Source organism: Falco peregrinus, chromosome Z (genome assembly GCF_023634155.1).
Source record: "Falco peregrinus isolate bFalPer1 chromosome Z, bFalPer1.pri, whole genome shotgun sequence".
NCBI lineage: Eukaryota > Metazoa > Chordata > Aves > Falconiformes > Falconidae > Falco > Falco peregrinus.
The window spans coordinates 45,989,720-46,008,461 of NC_073739.1; the positions used below are offsets into that span (position 1 = coordinate 45,989,720).

General features: G+C 39.5%; 1 protein-coding gene across 5 annotated transcripts in view; it reads right to left on the bottom strand.

Annotated features, from left to right (window-relative positions):
* The window catches only part of CEMIP2 (cell migration inducing hyaluronidase 2), a 57,567-nt gene that overhangs the window by 19,276 nt on the left and 19,549 nt on the right, over positions 1 to 18,742 (bottom strand). For 3 of the 5 annotated variants that reach the window (XM_005240666.4, XM_027791298.2, XM_055790741.1), the window contains exons 2-10: positions 18,109 to 18,445; positions 13,243 to 13,383; positions 12,157 to 12,718; positions 9,371 to 9,540; positions 7,917 to 8,105; positions 4,909 to 5,078; positions 2,587 to 2,796; positions 1,991 to 2,196; positions 1,344 to 1,413 (exon numbers count right to left, since the gene is read on the bottom strand). In XM_005240666.4, the coding sequence (XP_005240723.1) occupies positions 1,344 to 1,413; positions 1,991 to 2,196; positions 2,587 to 2,796; positions 4,909 to 5,078; positions 7,917 to 8,105; positions 9,371 to 9,540; positions 12,157 to 12,718; positions 13,243 to 13,383; positions 18,109 to 18,433 (2,043 nt within the window). In that variant the 5' untranslated portion in view covers positions 18,434 to 18,445. Of the gene's footprint in view, positions 1 to 1,343; positions 1,414 to 1,990; positions 2,197 to 2,586; positions 2,797 to 4,908; positions 5,079 to 7,916; positions 8,106 to 8,729; positions 8,810 to 9,317; positions 9,541 to 12,156; positions 12,719 to 13,242; positions 13,384 to 18,108; positions 18,446 to 18,742 lie in introns of those variants that run through there. The other 2 variants (XM_055790742.1, XM_027791300.2) reach the window with 2 other exon arrangements.

Consider the following 18,742-nt stretch of genomic DNA (forward strand, 5'->3'; position numbering starts at 1 on the left):
TATTTTGTTTGCTTGTGAATTGTTACTACTTTATACCAGCAAAAGCTCTATAGTGCAGAGTTTGCACCAACACAGTTAAGTATTACAACCTAAAACATTCTATTGATTCTGTTTCTGAAACATAAGCTGTAGTCCCTTTATATTGATATGTTTACATTCATGCAAGAGCAGCAAAACTTCATAACATACATGCTTAGTCTGACCATGCACATTCTGGTAACAAAAGGAAGTGACATTTACTGGGATACACTCTGTAGGTAGAAAAAGACCTTTCAGGTTTTAAGCACCAGATCAAGGAAGCTGTTTCTTTTAACTTAGCTTGCAATGCTAAAACAAGCTGAAGATATATTACATAAAGCAGGCAAAATGGGAGGACATTACATGGGGAAGAGAAAAATTGATTTCATAAGTGTGTCCAGATCCTTCCTAGTGGTAGACAGTCAGTCAGAAGAGTTTGTCAATAAAAAAAAAGCAAAAAAAAAAGCTGGCTGACACAAAAAGCCAAACAAAATTTTCTAAATTTTTTATACTCTAGGTATTTAAATTCATTTAAAATTTTGAATCCTGTTCTGTCAATAACAGTTTATTACTTATTGGGTGCCTAAGAACACACTGACACAACTCATAGTCTGTATCTAGCACTGGAGCCTTTGAAACCACAAGAATCTTTCCTATCTTCCATTCCCACTGATGTCTTCAGGAAAATCTGCACAAAACCATGCTCATCTCGGCCTCTCATTCAATGCAGAAGTAGAATAGACTCCAGCCCACTTCAGATTTACTTCACAAGCAGCTGTGACAAGAGATTTGCACTAATATAAGGTTCACAACAAGTGAAAACATACCAGCAGTCACTGATGGGAAACAAATGACTAATGACTGACAATAAAAGTGGTTTAGCTCTTTCTTACACAATGAAGATTTTTTTACAGTAATTTTTCATTCTCCAGTGACTACAGCTATGAAGACAAATCTTGCAGAATAGTTACACAGTAAACTCCTGACAAGCTACAGAAAATACCGCGGCCCTAATATGAAATGCACTAGTTCTTTGGAAATAAAACGATTTATTTCTACATACATACATGGACATTATTGTCAGGTCTATTAACTACAGAGGAAGAAAACTCCTCTGTTCCAGTCAGAACAAAGATTTCTGGCATCTCTTAAATGCATACCTAGAAAACCCTGCACTTGTAATGTCAATATACTGCCAAACATAAAAATAACATACTCATACATAAAAAAGAAATATGTATGTATTTTTGGCAGTATAAATGTTACAGGTTTACAAACACCAGTGGCATGAGTAGTTTGTGTTGAATTACATCCATATGCCTCACCTGTGAACCTGCTGCTGCATTATTTATAAGATGATTGTTGGGATGAGAAATCCAGAATGTTGAAACTGCCCTGAAATATTATTCAGAAAGAAGTTATTATGGAAAAGCTCTAGCTCCTACAGAAGTATCTCCCCTTCATAATAAGCACATCAGAAAAAGCTAAAGTGATGGCTGAAGTCACTACTTCGCACATGAAATTAAAAAAAAAAAAAAAATCACAGACCCCCCCCACATTATAGAAGTCAGAAATGCTTATTTTCTTAGTTCAATGCACAGTATTTTATTTCATGTTGTTCAGATACTCCCTGCAACGATAAATTGTTTTAAGCTTCTACCAGAGGTTAGCAATATGCAGAAAAACTAACGCTGACAACTTGAGACCGTGCATGCCTTTACACAGAAGATGCAGCCTTAAAAGTCTGTTGAACAAGTATCATAAGAAACAACAATCTTCCTACAAAACAACTGATTTTTTTCTTTAATAGCAGACTAAACACTGATTTTTTAAATTTATTTTTTTTAATACCCCTACTATATGAACTACAGTTCAGGTGTCTGCATTCATTAGATGATACATAAAAATGTTCCCATCAGCAGTTTAACTGCTGCAGCTGACTTGTTTTACTTTTTCACCACAAAATACTCACATGCAGTCTGTGGCTGGCACTGGGACATAACTTCCATACACTTTATCCCTAATACCAATACACATGCTGCTGTTTCTATCTGTAGGAAGAAGAGTGCCTGGTTTTGTGACTAGCCCAAGGTTGTGGAACAAAGTATTCCTCTGCTCAATGCCATCTTCTGTGAAGAAACAGTGACCTAGTGTGTCATAGCCAATGGTGTCCTTTATCTGCAGAAAAACAAGTTCATTTGGTCAGTACCAATAGCATTCACTGAGATTTATTTGACAAGTACCATCTAGTTTTACTATCTTGGCACAGCTGCAGAGTGAAGCTTCACTATCAGCAGTTCAGACAATCCAAGTGTAGTTTTATTTATCACCTATAAACACACTACCATGTCTGGAGAGCTTAGCTGTCTTGGAAGGTCTGAAAAAAACAGAACAGTGAAATCTGTTCAAAATAAACTACTGTTTGCGCTTTTTCATTTATTTGTTGCAATTTAAAAAAAAAAAAAAAAAAAAAGCAGCATTGCCAAGCATTAAACGTGAAGGGAGGGGACTATTTTTGCTCTGAATGCTCTTTACAACATTTACTTCACCACAGTATGTTTTACCTACCAGCAAGCCATTAGTTGCATGAACAGTCACACATCTGGAAAAGCAGTGATGAATGGAAAGACCTTCCAGGTAAGTCTTAAAATTATAACCTCCTTTTTCATCCACATCCCCACAAAGGTGAAAGTGAACAGGGTAACTTCCAATCTGCTGCTGTCCCATTTGCTTCAATTCCACATAGGAGAGATGAACAGATGTAAAATTTTTCAAAATCTAAAAATATGAGAAGTACAGAATGAATAATCAACGTTTGCTTTTTAACCAAAGGAAATTTAAGTTGATACATCTATACCAGGTGTACAAAAATTAGAGGTGCACAGCTACCATAGGCCAACAAAATTAAAGAACAATCATTACTGTCTGGCTCTATATCCTGCCTTACAAAACAGTATCCTTCATAAATAAGCATAAAAGCTAAATCTCCATGTGGCCAAAACTGAGCAATTTTTCACCAGACATGCTGCCATGCTTTACTGTTTGGTCTTTACAGCTAGCATGTGAAACGCTCTTTACATATAACCACATACCGTACAAATAAACAGAAATCAGCCATGACAGGGCCTGTCTAGACTGAAGCTGTACCATCATAAAATCACAGAATAATAGATTCAAAGGAACCTGTTGAGATACCTGGTCCAATCGCCAGATCAGTACAGGGTCAGCTTAAAGACAGCTGCTCAGCACATTGCCCAAGGAATATCTCCAGCCACAGAGACGCTTGTATGACATCTATTGGTTCTTCCCTTTCATCTTCCTGGTATCTAAGCAGAATTTGCCTTGTTGAAGTTTGGTCTCATTGCCTTTTGTCCTATCACCATGCACCTCCAAGAATTGCTCTGGTCTTTGAACCCTCCCCAGCACTTCATTAACTTACCTGTACTGGGTATTTATAAAAAAATAACCATTTTCACATGTACTTTGTCCTCTAGGGAAATTAGTAATATGGATCATTTTTTCCTCCTCCTCTAATTGCACTCCTAAGAGGAATGGTCAAAACCAGGCATCCCTGAGATCTCCAACTCTTAACATTTAAAATCACTGACACAGTCATAAAACTACAAACCAGTGCCTCTCCTCACTGCCACCAAGCCTCCTTTATGCTGCTCTCCCAGTGACCAGTAGAAAATCCAAGATGATCAAAACCCCTGAGGCCATTAACAGTTGCTAGTGCCTAGGCTCCCTCTGCTTGAGCACACAAGATTAGCATAAGCTGAAAATGCTTTTAGTGCTTAAGTCTAGGCTTGGCAGCAGACACACAGCTACTCTCACAGTCTCCTGGGAACAGTTTAACAACTTTGATGACTCAAAATGCTTTCTGTTCTATCTTCCAGACATCTGAGGGGTCTACTGTATTTGTGCTGTTCTGGCAATCAAATCAAGGTCACGCTCTGCAAGATTCACAGCTTGCCGTTATCTTCTTCATTACACTACCTCAAACACAAAAAAGTGCCTTGAGCCCACCTACTTCCCTTCCACAAAACAAAAGCTGCCACACAGAAGGGGAAGGGCATATTTTCTTTCCCACTGTTATGTCCCCCACTATAAAATTAAAATCTGCATCCAACTATATTAGAAAGACAGATTTAAACTGTGACCAGCACATAATAAGAACAAATAAATTTGCATTTAAAATACAAGGCATCAGACTTCTCCAGTGACTGTGAAGAGCTGACACACTGCTGCTCGATCCTTTCATCTAAAAACATAAGTGAGTATGAGTTCAACTATTAGTTTCTATAATACTTCCTCTCAGCTTTCTTTATAGTAATGCAAGAAATTAGAAGCAATTTCCTTTACATAACTGTAGTGCTTTCAATTAAAAAAAAAAAATAAATAACAAGCCACCAGGGTCCAACTCTGTTTCTCTCCTCTCTGTGCCTCTCTAGTGCATAGTTTCAGATGAGGCAGATCTCCAGGATGCAACACACATCATTTGCGGGGGGGGGGTGGGGGGGGGTGGCGAGAAAAGCAGTGGAAGGAGGGAAGACAGAGAAAAGAGATATCAAACTTTACTCTGTAATATTACAGGATGAACATGAATGGACATCACTTGTAAGGTTTAATCCCTGCCACACAACACTGTAATATGTGCTGGACACTCCTACAACATTTATGCATTGATATCCCTTCCTCCAATTCTGCGGACTAAGTCTTGATGAGTTAAATCTAATTTTGGCAAAGCTGACAACTAAGTCATTTTGACACAAAGCAAGTGTATGAACTCAGGTTCTTTAGTTTTTCAAATCACTCCAAATTTAGCATTAACCTTTTTGTCCTCAGTATGCCTTTACATAACAGAAAGCTACTTTAAAATGTTTTTCAGACCTTGATGTGTCCACCAAATGTATCGTAATTGAAGAACTGACACTCCTTTTCACGATAGCAGGTATTTTCTGTCTCCCCTTTGATTAAAATGTTCCTTGTAAGAACTCCAACTTCTGCCCTCATGTCCACTCCATCAATAACTTCTCCAATGTGAGGAAATTGAGGAGTTTCTGTCCAAAAACAATTTTGAAGGGTGGGGGTGAGGAAGAGTTGTCATTGGTTAAAAACAAAACCAACTTATTTTATATGAGCAAGTTAATCATAGCAACAAACTCCATGCATTCTAATACCCTAACATGATGTTCTCTCTTAGCTTTTCTTATGCTATGACAAACAAAAAGCGCATAACTATTAAAGACTATAAACACTAACCCAGCTGACACCATGCGAATTTCCCCCTTCCAGATGGTGGCTGACTCATTAACAGTTAAGCATCTTGCAGGATGACGAATCAAGTATGCTACTCCATGTTTCCTTCCATGACAAACTACCGTCTATGTATTTTTCATTTTAGTAAGACAACTAATCCTAAACAAATCCCAATGTTTTATTTACAAATGCATCTTAATTTCAGCCCAATCATTTGTGAACAGAATGGATAAAACCCAAAAGTTTAAAAGGAAACCAATGTATCTAGAAAGCTTTTAATGAAACATAAATGCTGGTTTACTTTAGAAGACAACACTGGCTGCTTAATCTGTTCTGAAGAAAAATTAAGAACTGAAAATGAGGCTAAAACACCTTTAGAAAAAATGTATTCAACCCCTCTCAAAGAAAAAATTATTTGCTTTCCTAATTAAATTTGCTCTTTCCTAAATAGCTATTCTGAAGATGCATAAAGTAAAATAAGGGAAAACAAAATACTCTGCTGTTACACTGGCTTTCCAAAGAATAAATCAGTTTCTTATCTGTCCATACAAGCTGAGAAAATCATCCGGTCCTTTAAATCTTGAAGAATGTATTTATTTTAATAAAATATTCCCCACCCCCTTTTCTTTTTCCATGTATTGATTCCCTGAATACACTGTTGCTATCCCTTGAAAGCTTACAAAAGATACAAGCCTAAACTCGTCATTACCACCACAATACGAGGCAGAACCAAGAGCAGTTTTAATTCTGTACCTGCTGTTGAGGATTTAAAAAGACAACAGAAGTCTGTAAATGGGATTGCAATCCTCTTCCTGAAGGCTTACCTATTTTTTTTTCCCCTATATTTGACTAGCATATATAGACCAAGCTAAGACCGAGTTACTAGGACTCCTACAAAACAATACTTTTTAGTTTCCTTACTACAAAGCGGGCCAATATAGCTAACAAACTCATCAAAAAGTAAAAGAAATCATTTCAAGACTGTGAGTTCTTCAACATGTCAAGGGTGCCATTCTACAGAAAAGTCATTCTTTGTGGAACAAATATATAGGCTGGTTTGGGGATTTTTTTTAAACAGTATCCATTACTATGACAAAGGAAACTTGATATTGGGGGTGAAAAAAAGAAGATGGGCTAACTCATCTCCTTTAACATCTGTAAAAGATATATCTATATATATATTTCAGATAGCATTTATTTTAAAAAAAAGCCAAGATTGTATTTTATGCCATATTGTAAATCTTAAATCCTTTAAAAGCAGCTGCTTTTTCACAGTACATGATTTCTAGATGAAACAAAGTTTGCACATAAATTATTCAGTGGTGACAGAAACCTCCTTAAACTTTGTACTGCAACCTTCAAGTTAATCTTGCTCTTCAAAATACTGCCCAGGAATTGCCATGCTTGTGTCATGCTTGATGGCACTAATTCAGCTCTGGGGCTTCACACACCCTGGTATTCTCTGATGTGTAACAGGATGAACTTAGATATGCTTTTTCCATATCTGAGACATCACAATGCAGTAAAACATATCTGATCCATGCTGAAGAATGCTGTGGGATGCAAAACTGCACTGCAAAGTGGGCATACAAACTGGGAGTCCCTTAAGACATAGGGGAACAGGAAAGTTTGAGGGTTCATAGAAAACTTCCAAGAATGGAGGAAGAGTGGTTTGAGGAAGAGGAAGTCACACCATACAGAGGCAAATGGGGCAAACCCAGATTCTGAAGAGCACTGATCAGCTGCTGCAAACGAACACGGCAAAATAACACCAGTTTGTGCTGCAAACACCAGAGCCCACCATAAGGGAGCAAGAGGGGAAACTCAAGACTGGAGGCTGGTGGACCAGCAGGGAGGAGGGTGCTGGCACAGAGCGGGCATGGAATGGCAGAAGGAAAAAACAGACATGGGCAGAGCTGGGGAGCCAGTCCCACAGGAGGCTCTCATGAAGTCAAGCAGAATGACTCAGATGATAAAAAAGGAAATGGTCAACAACATGCATGACCATATTGCACATAGCACGCCCAAAGGAAAAACAGATTGCAACTACTCAGGGACGTTCTGTGTGAGCAGAGGCTTCAAAGTGCCACTTATTCTACAACAGTTTTGCTGGTGGGGGGGTGGAGGGGGAACTGAGGAAAAGGAGGGACAGGAGTGGGAAGACGGGTTCAAAAGATTGACATTTTCTTTTTACTTCCCTTCTTTTTTTCTTTCTCTTTTTTTAATAACACAAAGATATTATAATGATAACACTTCAAAAGATGGGAAGGGTACAGAAGGCAAAGGAAATGGTAATGACCACTACAGCCATTCAAGCACGTACAAAAAAAAACTAGTGAGAACACAGAAAGGAGCCAACAAAGGAAAACAAGCATAATCCTCTTGAAAGAAAACTAAAGCATTCAATAAGCCTGGGAAGAAATGAGAAAGAAAAGTTAATATAGTAAGCTGTGAGGCAGACGACATTATACAGAACAACTTCATAGCAAGAAGCACACATTCCTGTATATGTCAACAAAGCAGTACAGAAATAGGTTAAAAGGCTGTTCTTTACTGCTCCCACCGAAACTGACTACCCAGTGTGTACTACTGTGAATATGCATTTCACAAGGATCTTCAAGTGATGACTGCTCTTGTACCTTTGATTTTGACCTGATGCTTGGTACACTCTGGGCAGGGAAGGAGAGTGAATTCCTCTGTCTGATACATTGAATAGTCTGTGCTTGCGACCACAATACGGTCTCCGTGCTCCCAATTACTAACATCATCCAGAAGATTCAGTATCACTCCACCTACAGCTTTCACCTGGAAGCCTGAAATTGGGACGCCTGATTTAAAAAAAAAAGTAAACACAATATAAGATTATATTCACATTCACATGAAACCATCTCCAAGAAGATACAAATAAAAATTGTATGAGATTTCACAAGCTCCAAAGCCCTTTGAAGTACAATTCTGCTCTGAAATGTACTGTGAGATACCATCACAACCTACTTATTTGGTGGATCTCAAATAAAACAAGGGGGGGAAATGGAACTAAGTGTGATAGGAAAAATCTATTAATTTTAAAAAAAAACAACCCCCCACCCTAATATCAATTTGTAGGTCCAGCTACATCTACTTGTTTTCTGCCATTTAAAACTCTACAGATGTAATCAAGGACCTCGCAAAACAAAGTAGAGGGACCTTCCTTTTTATGGACAAATAATAAAATAGTTTGGCAGGCTACGTTAAACACACATGGCATTTCACTGCCTTGTGATGGATTTGTGTAAGTTCAGCAGCTCTTGCTAACTCTTCACCCTAAATTTACAGCACTGGCAAGTAAAAGATATATTTCAAAACCCCACAATTCACCAAGATAAAAGTCTATACGTTTTATCAGGCCATAACAAACAGCAAAGGGGTAGTATCAAATGGCTCAATTACATAACAAATCAATATCTGAATACCTTAAAAAATTCTTGTGAGGCAAATAATTGCTTAGTAATTCCAGAACCAGAAATAGATGACTGCCCATAAAAAGCAAAACTCAGATCAAAGATATCTTAAATACAAAAACAAATAAATGATAAAAGCAAATGAGTGACAGGCCTTCCAGGCTCTTTATACCCAGATTCAACTTGGTATGAGAAAATTTGCCTAAAGTTCAGTAACAGTAATAGAAAATTTTAACAAGAATAAAACATTCATCTTGGCTTCTACCAAGTTTTCTTTTTAGGATCATCATCAACATCTCAGAAGCTTAGATTTACAGCATACATGACTGAAAAATTACTAATAGGAAAAAAAATAAAGAAATCTGTTTCAGCATTTTAGAAGACCCTTACGTCTATCTAAACACATCCAAAATGAAGACTTTTAAAGTTAAGCTGTTAGCATTCTGTACACAAACAGATTGAGAAAATAGGTTGTACTTCATCCTTCATACCTCATACTTCATTCATAGCAAGAGAAAAAACGAAAATAAACAAATGAAACTTAAAGCAGCACACTGAAATTTAAATTTCAAACAACAGCTCTAGTGAAAAAAAGCATACACAATATTTTCTCTTCTTCCTCAACTGCAGGGTTTCACAAAACACTTTCCTACCATCGTTCCATTCACTGTAAGCTTTCACAACAAACTTCTGACCATCCACTGTGAAAAACTCTTTCTGAGCAAGTGCTTTCCCACCGGTGCTGTGATTTTCATAGTTTCTCACTGATTCATTACAGGAAGAATTTCCACCACCTATGACACCAACAAAAGCCCAGGCTTGCCTGTGAAAAACAAAAGTGAATGTTTAAATATAATGGTCCTTAACAAATTCTTCAAAAACAGGTAAAGGACAAGACAAGGATAAAAAAAAAAAAAAAAATATCTTTTCCCTGCTCTTTCAAATTGATTTTAAAATATAACTTCAAAATGCAGAAGAAAAATGGGTAGACCTCATTGAAAAAAAATGCCGTTTAAAAAACGCAGGGTGTCCTGTATATAAATTAGCAAATACAAGAACTCTTAATGGAGACGACTCTCACATACATTTTTAATACAACATTCAACAACATACACTTTTCCCAAAAGCAAATTTCAAGAAACATGTGACAAAAGAGATACAGGATCCTACTCCCAAATAGCTCCACCAGGGCACAGAAGGACTAGGAGCAAGCACCAGTGGCCCTGCTGTTGCCTGCTGCTGTCACGATGCCATGGCAAGCAGTATTCCACAGTAGTGGCCGGGAGTCCCAGGGGACCACGTGTGCATCAGGCCCAGAAGGATGGACACAGCCAGCATCAGCCACTGGTGATCACTGTACTGGATGGGTGATACCTTTTGAATCTTTCAGGATGCTCAGACCCAACCTTCGCATGAGGGATCAGCCATGTTTCTGATGGCCAAGACCAAGGATTTTTGCTTTTTGTCCTTGCTGGCTCTTCCCTCAGCAGGACACCTACTTGGCTGAGCACCAGCATGGAACAGGGAACTGTCCTGGATGTACTTCCCATTCCTACAGCTCTGTTCAATGCATCCAAGTTTTTGGAAACGCAAAACCAATCACGTGCCACAGAAAGCTACCACCAAGTTCAAAACACAAGTCTACTATTTTGCTGTGCTTTACTGCTCTACAATGCCATAATTATGTGTGCAGAGGAAGCAGTCAAGATCATCGATTTAAAAGCCAAAAACTTTTGCATCAGTAAAGTTGAATCATTCACCCCAAATTAAAAGTGTCAGCCGGCTAGACTGTAGTCTGTTGCTCATGACTGATTCAAAGGCAGATAGTGACACCACCTTCAGTTCAGATGCCTTTATTTCAGTCCCCTGTGCATACAGGGCAAGCTTTTCAGTAGCAGTAGCAAACAAGTTGAACGTCTCACATACCGACATTTAAAATAAATATCAACATATTTTAATGTATGCTATTTTGCAGGAAGAGGCAGAAGGTGCGAGGGGTGTAATACAGTATTCATCTCCATGCCAAAATCACCCTCACTAGCTTTACAGGTCCAACAAAATGACCCTGGTTTTCCTCAGTGAGGGCCTGGGGAGAGCTTCTTGCCTGTCTTCCACAGCAGAACAAGACAATTTTACATGCTTGGAGCCCCTACCAACTAATGAAAACAGACAAGAATCAGTTCAGTAGAGAAGGATGAAAAGCTGCTTCTTCCCAGCTGCAGGCCGAGTAAGCTCCTCATTTCAGACACACCAGCATGGAGGTCAGGGGCAGAGATGAACACCAGACACAACACCTCCAGGTCATGCTGGGGCTGGCTGCACAGTGACCTGAATAACCTCCTCATGGGCTTCACTGCTTTCACAAGGTGGTAACTATTACAGGACATCCAGGTCTCAGCACCTCTGAGCTAACTGCTTCACAGGCAGCGCTGCAAGCTTTCCATCCCATGACCACACACTTACACAGTCAGTGACACAAAGGTGCTCCTGACAGGAACCGAGGTCAGAACATGCCATCCTGACTGACGCCCCAGCCCGCTGCTGCCAGTGCTGAGAGAGGAAAATAACTGGAACCCAGATGTTGGGGGACAGTAAGGAGTAAGAATAGAATGGAAAAAATAAGCAATTGATTTCCTGGAAAATACTGAAAAACAGAAACAGGTTTTGCAACTTCCATCTTAACGGAAGCTGAGGAACAGACTGACAGGAGACTTGGTGTCCCTTTCACTTGTATTGCTAACCCTGTGCAGCACAAAGCCCAGTTCAGAACACACACTACGAAAAGACATTTCCAACAACTAGATGAACAGCACAGCAGTTGAAGTTTCCTGCTTTAATAATTCATATTATACCTCTTCAATTGCCCCACCATCCAAACCCCAACCAATAAAAGAATGGTCAAGAGATACAGAAACACCTGACAAGTGTAACTTCCACAACAAAAAAATTTTACAGGTCAGTTCCCTTGCAGAATCAGTGGAGGGGTAATATACTTTCATGTCAGCAGTGCACAGGTATGAGTAAGATGCTGTTTGATAGACAGGATTAGCATCCCTTCCCTGTGTTCACTTTCTAGCTTGACATTCCTTGCTCCTCCAAAGTCATACGCATTAAAAGCTTCACCTAGAAACTGTCTTCTGTCTGTGTGTTTGAATGAGAAAAAAGTCCTTGCTGCACCCAGTTTTAATTTCTGTAAAGAACAGTGAAAGAGAGCAATAATAAGTAATAAAGTCTATCACACAGACACCTGTAACTATCAGTCTCTGCACTATCAAAATACTGCATGCTGAATACTATTACTGCAGTACTACATACAACACCAAGAATCCTCTGAAAACTTTTAAGAGCAGACATGGTCAAAGTTTAATGAAACCCACAAAGGTAGCAGAAATCTGTACCTAATCTTTATTCAGCACAAAAGGGAAAATAAGTTACTTACCTGTAACTTAATCCTCTGACAAACTTACTTCCCAGAAGGTTTTGAATAGTCACTCTGGTTTCCTCCAGTAGATTTTTAGCAGCTGAATCTCCTACAGCAATAGCAACAATGCGACCAGGACTTCTATTTTTCAGTAGGGTCTGGAGCTTCAAGCTGTCTTCTGCAAATTCATGAGTATCAAACTTCAGCACTTCCAAAACTTCTGCTGTGTCCTGATCAATCACTCTCACATTTAGTCCTCGGGAAAAATTCTTTTTGAATGTATAATTACCATAGGCCAGCCCTGAGAAATACATAGTCTTTGACAGAAGGGTCCAAGATAACTTCTGGTGCCCATGCAACTCCAGGGTTCCTTCAGGGCCCACACCGATAAATTTTTTGCCAAATTCTGGCATATCAGCACCTTCGTTTGACTTCCCATACAAAATAATAGTTGCTTTGGATTTATAGCGGCATTTCTCTGCTCCAACATGAAGCATTCCACCATCCTTTATCAGGATAAATCGAGTTCTCAGGGTAATATTCTTAGAACCTTCTTTATCATCACCAAAAACAAGTAACCCTAAAGGAAAAGCAATATTTCTGCAGGTCAAAGCGAAATGCAGACAGATTCAAAGAACCAAGTTCTGCAATAAGAACAACAACATAAATAGACTTATTTTCCACACCTATGTATTAAGCTGCTACACTCTTATATATGTTTAAGAATATTTGGGAAAGTTACTCCTACCAAATGTGATTTATCTTTCTAAGAATATGGCCGGCTTATTTCTAATTTTTTCTGCTGTTTTGGTAGAATTACTAACATACCATAGTCACAATCAGATCTTGTACAAAGAAGGCTACTACGCAAGTCTTGTTTTACTATATCTTACAGAAAACCACAACAATGCTCCACTGAAAAGACCCTACAGTGTTCATTCATCATTTTAATGATATTCCCAGTCTGGTAGCAGGCTGAAAAGTAAAAGCAGGGGAACTGGTCGATAAGCTGCAACATAAAATTCCACCACATTTTTCATGTAATCACGGAAGTAAAAGCCATACAGTAAACCGAAGCATGATGTTCATCTTGCTATTTCATACCTCCATCCTGTATAACTATAGAGTGTACTGTAGCATCTGAGTTCAGACGAAACAAATCCCCTTTTTTGATAAACACTCTCTTTTCAGGATCTTTTCCAGGGTTCCAGTTTTTAAGACGAGGATTCTGATCAGGACAATTCTCTGCAATACAATGCAATATTCAGCTTTTAAAAAACAAGCATTGTCACACTAATCAAGGCAGCATTAGCATGAACACAAGCAAAGCAGAGTCAGCCACCCACAAAGGATTCCCACCTCCTTCTGTGGTTACAATACTGCAGCCAGTGATGCTGCCGTTTGTACTTGAGCAGCCAAGAAGCAGCCACCTGCCAAAGGTGTGAAGGCATTCTTACTAAGCTACTGATGGCCAGGCTGACCTGTCAATATATACTGTTGATAACAGATTCTTTTGAAGCCCATCTGATTTTTTTTTTTTTTTTGAGATTTTCTACATCACCTCCAGTAGAAGAGAATTAATTGGGAAGAACTCAGATCACAGCAGTCACATTGAGCACTGGATGCCCTGGGTCACCTACTTAGTCCAACTAACATGATTGTAAAGCACCTAAGTATCTCACCTCCCTCAAGGTCTCTCCCTGGGTGAGAAAGGCTGATCTCTTCTTGCTTATAAGCAGACAAATCACTTCCTTCAGTGTAGGTTTGCAGGTAAGGGGTAAAGTGGGACAATGTCCTCAGTACCTTTAGTACAATACCTTATACCTTAGTGGTTTGAGCAGTTTCCTAGGTCTAAACTCATAGTTTGTACTCCTCGGGAAGTCATCTTAAGTATCAGGCTACAAGCCACACAAGAGCAGACACACGCAATCCCTGCTGAAGGTCTGGCAGAACACAGGCAAGAACACCATAGTATGAGGCTAGAACCGGAGAAGCAGCAGCAAGAAGTGACAGGGTTGCGTGATTTCAGCTGAAGTTATAGCAATGTAGTATTTACAACACACACATCTTTAAAGCAGCTGAGCAATGCAGCAGCATAGGCACACTATAAAAACAAATAGAAAGTACACTTCTTCGATTTTCTTACTCAAAGGGAAGTCAGACAGAAAATACTTTTCTTAAGCAAAAGACAACCAAAAAGATGCCAAGATAAACAGGCTAGCAGCCCACCCGAGAGTAACAGTCAAAATAGCTTTTTTACATCTTATCTTCTGGAGAAAAACACCCACACACCTGCAATGGAACTTTGGAGGCAAAAAGCTATTAGAAATAGCCCATTCTTGCAAAATTTAAAGAAAGTGAAACCTATCCATGAATTTAAAAGTCAGGCAGTTATAGTTTTGCCAACCGAAATGTTTTTCCTTTGGTGTTACTCTCCACATTTCAAATCCTTTCCAACTCAGGAAACCCACATAAACCAAGATTTGACTACCCATAGGAAAAAAACCAACAGAACTGCATACGGGCAAAAGGTATCCAAGTAGTGATATAAACATGAAAGAAAAATATTTCAGGGGGATCCTAAGACGACAGCATTTAGAAAATGAAATTTAACAGAGGAAAAGCCAAAAAGCAAGAAGAATTGCTATCAGCAAGACTGCTGAGCACTCACCAGATAAACACGCATCTACTGCCTGACTCATGCAGAGTCACTAAACCCTCTTCCCCAGACACCACACACACAAGCACTGTGAAGAAACATGCAATTTCCTGGCTAGTAGCAAAGGGCAACGTGGGGAAACCACGAGTCAACAACCTGATGATTTCTGCTTAGTGTGATTCACAGAAAAGACCTAGTAACTGTAAATTTTTCTGTGGAGTCAGAAAGAAGAGGTATAGCACAATAACTCAGAAATAAAAAAAAGTATTTAAATCTGTTGTACATTACAATCTAGCAAGGAAGCCATCAGCATCAGAAATAGGCACTCCTGTAATGCAAGCATGCTTCTGAAGCACAGTGGATCAACTTACTGGCAAGCAGATCAGATGTGCTTGGCAAAAGTATTTCAAAATTCCCCCTTAGCAATTGCAGTAGGGTGCAGGGAGACATCAAGTATTTAACGCTTCACCATATGTTACCTCCAAAATTACTGATTAGATTTTACAGATCACAGTCACTGCCTCTGCAGTCAAGATTAAATGGAAACTGAAGCATAGACCAGAAAACATTAGGTAGTTAGGGCCTTGCCAAATTTAACCACTCGTGTTGAAAATTTTTCAAGTCAAACTTCTGCTTCAGAGCATTTCTGTAAAATTGGGTCAGCTCTCCTTAAGAAAAAGAAATTGTTTAGCTGTTTCTAATAGAGTTGCAGGGGAGGAAGTGATAGTTTTACAAATGGTGGAGAAACAAAACCCACAAAAAGCACCCTGCCAAAAAAACCCAAAACCCAACCAGAACACCCCAAAGCCCCAAAAAAATTCCAGCTTCTAAAACCTTCCACATGCTGGAGCAAAGATATGAAATTTGGCAGGAGAAAAGGCAGGAAACAGTTCTCAAGACATAGTTAAATAGTTGCTTTCTACCTGGTTAGCCACCAAGTCTGGAGTTTTTAAGGCCTCTGGGAAAAAGTTATCAGTGTTATATTATGCTCAGCAGAAGTTTATCACAGTTTGGCAGCTAAATTTTCTGAGGATCCTGTTTACCCTGGGTAAGCTCCAGCTGAGAGCTGCAAAGGCCAAGAAGAACTTTTCCCTGAAAACCTCCACAGCTTGTCATCCTGACCCTGCAGCACAAGCCCCTGGAAACAGGGAAGGAAATTGCATTTCCAGTGCTCTCCCTGATCTCCAGTGTTCAGGACTCCTTGGAAAAAAAAAGATGATGACAGGAAGATAAAAGCAAGGAGGAAAAAAGAAACCAGCTGACAGGCAGGAACAGAAATGCAGGCAAGTATCATTTTCCCTTTGGGGAAAGTATGCCGGAGGTTTAGGATTTACACGCAATTACTACTAAGTCTCACATTCCCTCCGCTGCCTTTTAAACAGCCATTAACAGTACTGAAAATATGGATTTCCAATTAGCCTTTAAGAAGAACACACCTAGCTGGACTGGTGTCATTGGCTGCAGTACTGCATATGCCATGTTGGAGCTGAGCGTATGAACATTTCAACCTGTTGGGAAACTTTTGGGCAACTGCTGCAGCAACAATACTGCGAAATTAAAATTTCAACCAGACTCTCCTTGGTGCCTGTAGGATCTTCTCTTATGTCAGGGTTTCCAAAGGGTTCTATGGGTGTATGTTGGTTGGGTTTTTTAAAAAGATAATGCAGGGAAAATTCAGAAAGACACAATGCAACTACTAATGCTGAAAATTGGCCAGGACTTCCATCAAGAAGCAGTGGGACATTGAAGGAAAGCAGTCACAACCTCAGGTTACTCCTTAGCCTAACAAAAAAACCAGCCCATCCACTAAACTCTTCCGGCAACATCCTCAGTATCGCCAGTGATCAGTCAACCACGTGCTCACCATGCCTTCAGTGCAAAAAATACACATAACTCAGTGCCCCTGGAATGAGCTACGGCAGATGAAGCACAACCATTCCAAAACCACCCACATTTTTCAAAAAGGCATGCTGTCTCCTTCATGTTATCAGCTTTTAAAACGTAAAGGGACTAGTATTTTATGTATTCCACAACACCCCACTTCTATTAAAACCATCACCAAAACCTACAACTTTTAATTAGCTAGAAGTTACAGTCTTGGTATCAAAGCAGAAAGATTGAACCCCCCTGCCCCAAAGTACTTCTCAAAGTCCAGTGGCTAAGTCACCCCTCAGCCTTCTCTTGAACTTGGCTGTAACCGAAGTACTTACTGCAGACAGGCAGCTCTATTACCCGTGATCTGGATCACAACATAGCAGTAACTTTGCCTTTAGTACTCCCTCAGGATTTTTTGTTTTCCTCCATAATTACTATGAGAACTCAGTAACTTCACCAAGAAGAGATCTCGGCAAGCCAACACCGAATGGGCTCCAGTTAGATGCATGTATTCATTCTGTACTGTTACCTGAAATCCTCAATTGATTATCTAACTTGTTCAGCCTGTGTAGCACTGACTTCGGAAACTGAATCTTTTGAGTTACTATGCCAAAAGCCACTGAGGAGCCTAAGTCTGTTGTGTTACAATAGCAGTTTCAATTCAAAACCCTGTTTAGCTTTTAGAAACTTGACTTCTGCCTTAAAAAAACCAAACAAACAAACCCCAACAAAATAACTCACGCTCCAAACTATGCTACCAACTTTTCAGCAACCACACCTCACAGCAGCTCCTTGCAGTATTTGGCCAGAGGGTTGTATAGTTATTGATCAGTACTTAATGGCATCACTTGTTCATACTTTATAACCACTTACACATTTGGGAGGTTTTCCAAATTCCATGAAAGTTGCCTAGCTTTCTAAGATGAGCTGAAAAAAATCAGGGCTAATAGATCAAAAAGGTCCCTGCCCAATTTGTGTATAAAAAAACCACACACTGTTAGTATTAATTCTTGCAGATTTTTAAATATTTTTTCCTTGAACACTCTTGTACTACCTTCCTTAGTTACTGCTTAAACAGACAGGATTTCATTTTGTCTACAATCCATGAGTGTATAAGGCAGCTTCTGCAGACAAAAATAATCTTAAGACAACATTCATGCTTCTTCCCCCCTCACCAGCAGTATTTATTTACTGCTACGCCTTTTTGTTTCATGTAAGTAAATCAAATCCTTCACAGTAAAAACATATAAAAAATGACACTGATCACAGAAGAAGGAGCTGCTCTTAGCCCCTAACATTGATTCATTCCATGTTAAAATTGCAGTAAGCACCCTATTTTTCCACTTAATTTTAACACTAATCCTGATGCTGAATTACTGAATTATGTTCAGAGGAACTGTAACTTCTAGGATCATTCTGTTTGCAAAAGAACTTACCATCTGGAGCATATTTTGAAGCTATTCCCAAAAAAATCCCCAGTGCAACAAAAAGAGAAAGGCTAGAAATGGCAAAGCAAATTAGAGTATTTTTATGCCTGTTGGCTTCTGCCTGGTGGTGGTGCCGATCCACTGGTAAGGATGGGAGTCTTGTCCGCGCTTCTTGTCTTGCAGAGGTAAATTCGGCTGCAGCATGGCTCTGTGAAGGTGGTGGGGGACGGAGTGGGGCAATTCTCCCTGGGATGTACCCCGAAGGCCTGTGACTGCTCCCGTTCTGAGGCTGGAGGAAAGCAGGGGAGCTCCCCCTGGCATCAGTGTCTTGCATGTTATAAAGTCACTGGAATGCACACACACAGAGGGGAAAAGAGACAGGCTTTCAGAATACAGAGCATGATACATAAATAAACAAATATAAAGCAGTTTTAAGCCACATGCCTTCATAAGAAGAACAGCCACTGCAACTGTGGCTATTTGCAAAGTATCCATCACTGGGTTACCACTGATCATTTGCCATAGCGTAACAGCTTGAAACAATAGTCTAGATCTTAAACGAAACTGAACTCAAAAGTGGCTGGTATGGGAACACAGTACAGCACAGACTGTTCCTTTGTAGTTCCACTAGGTGTTTTTCACA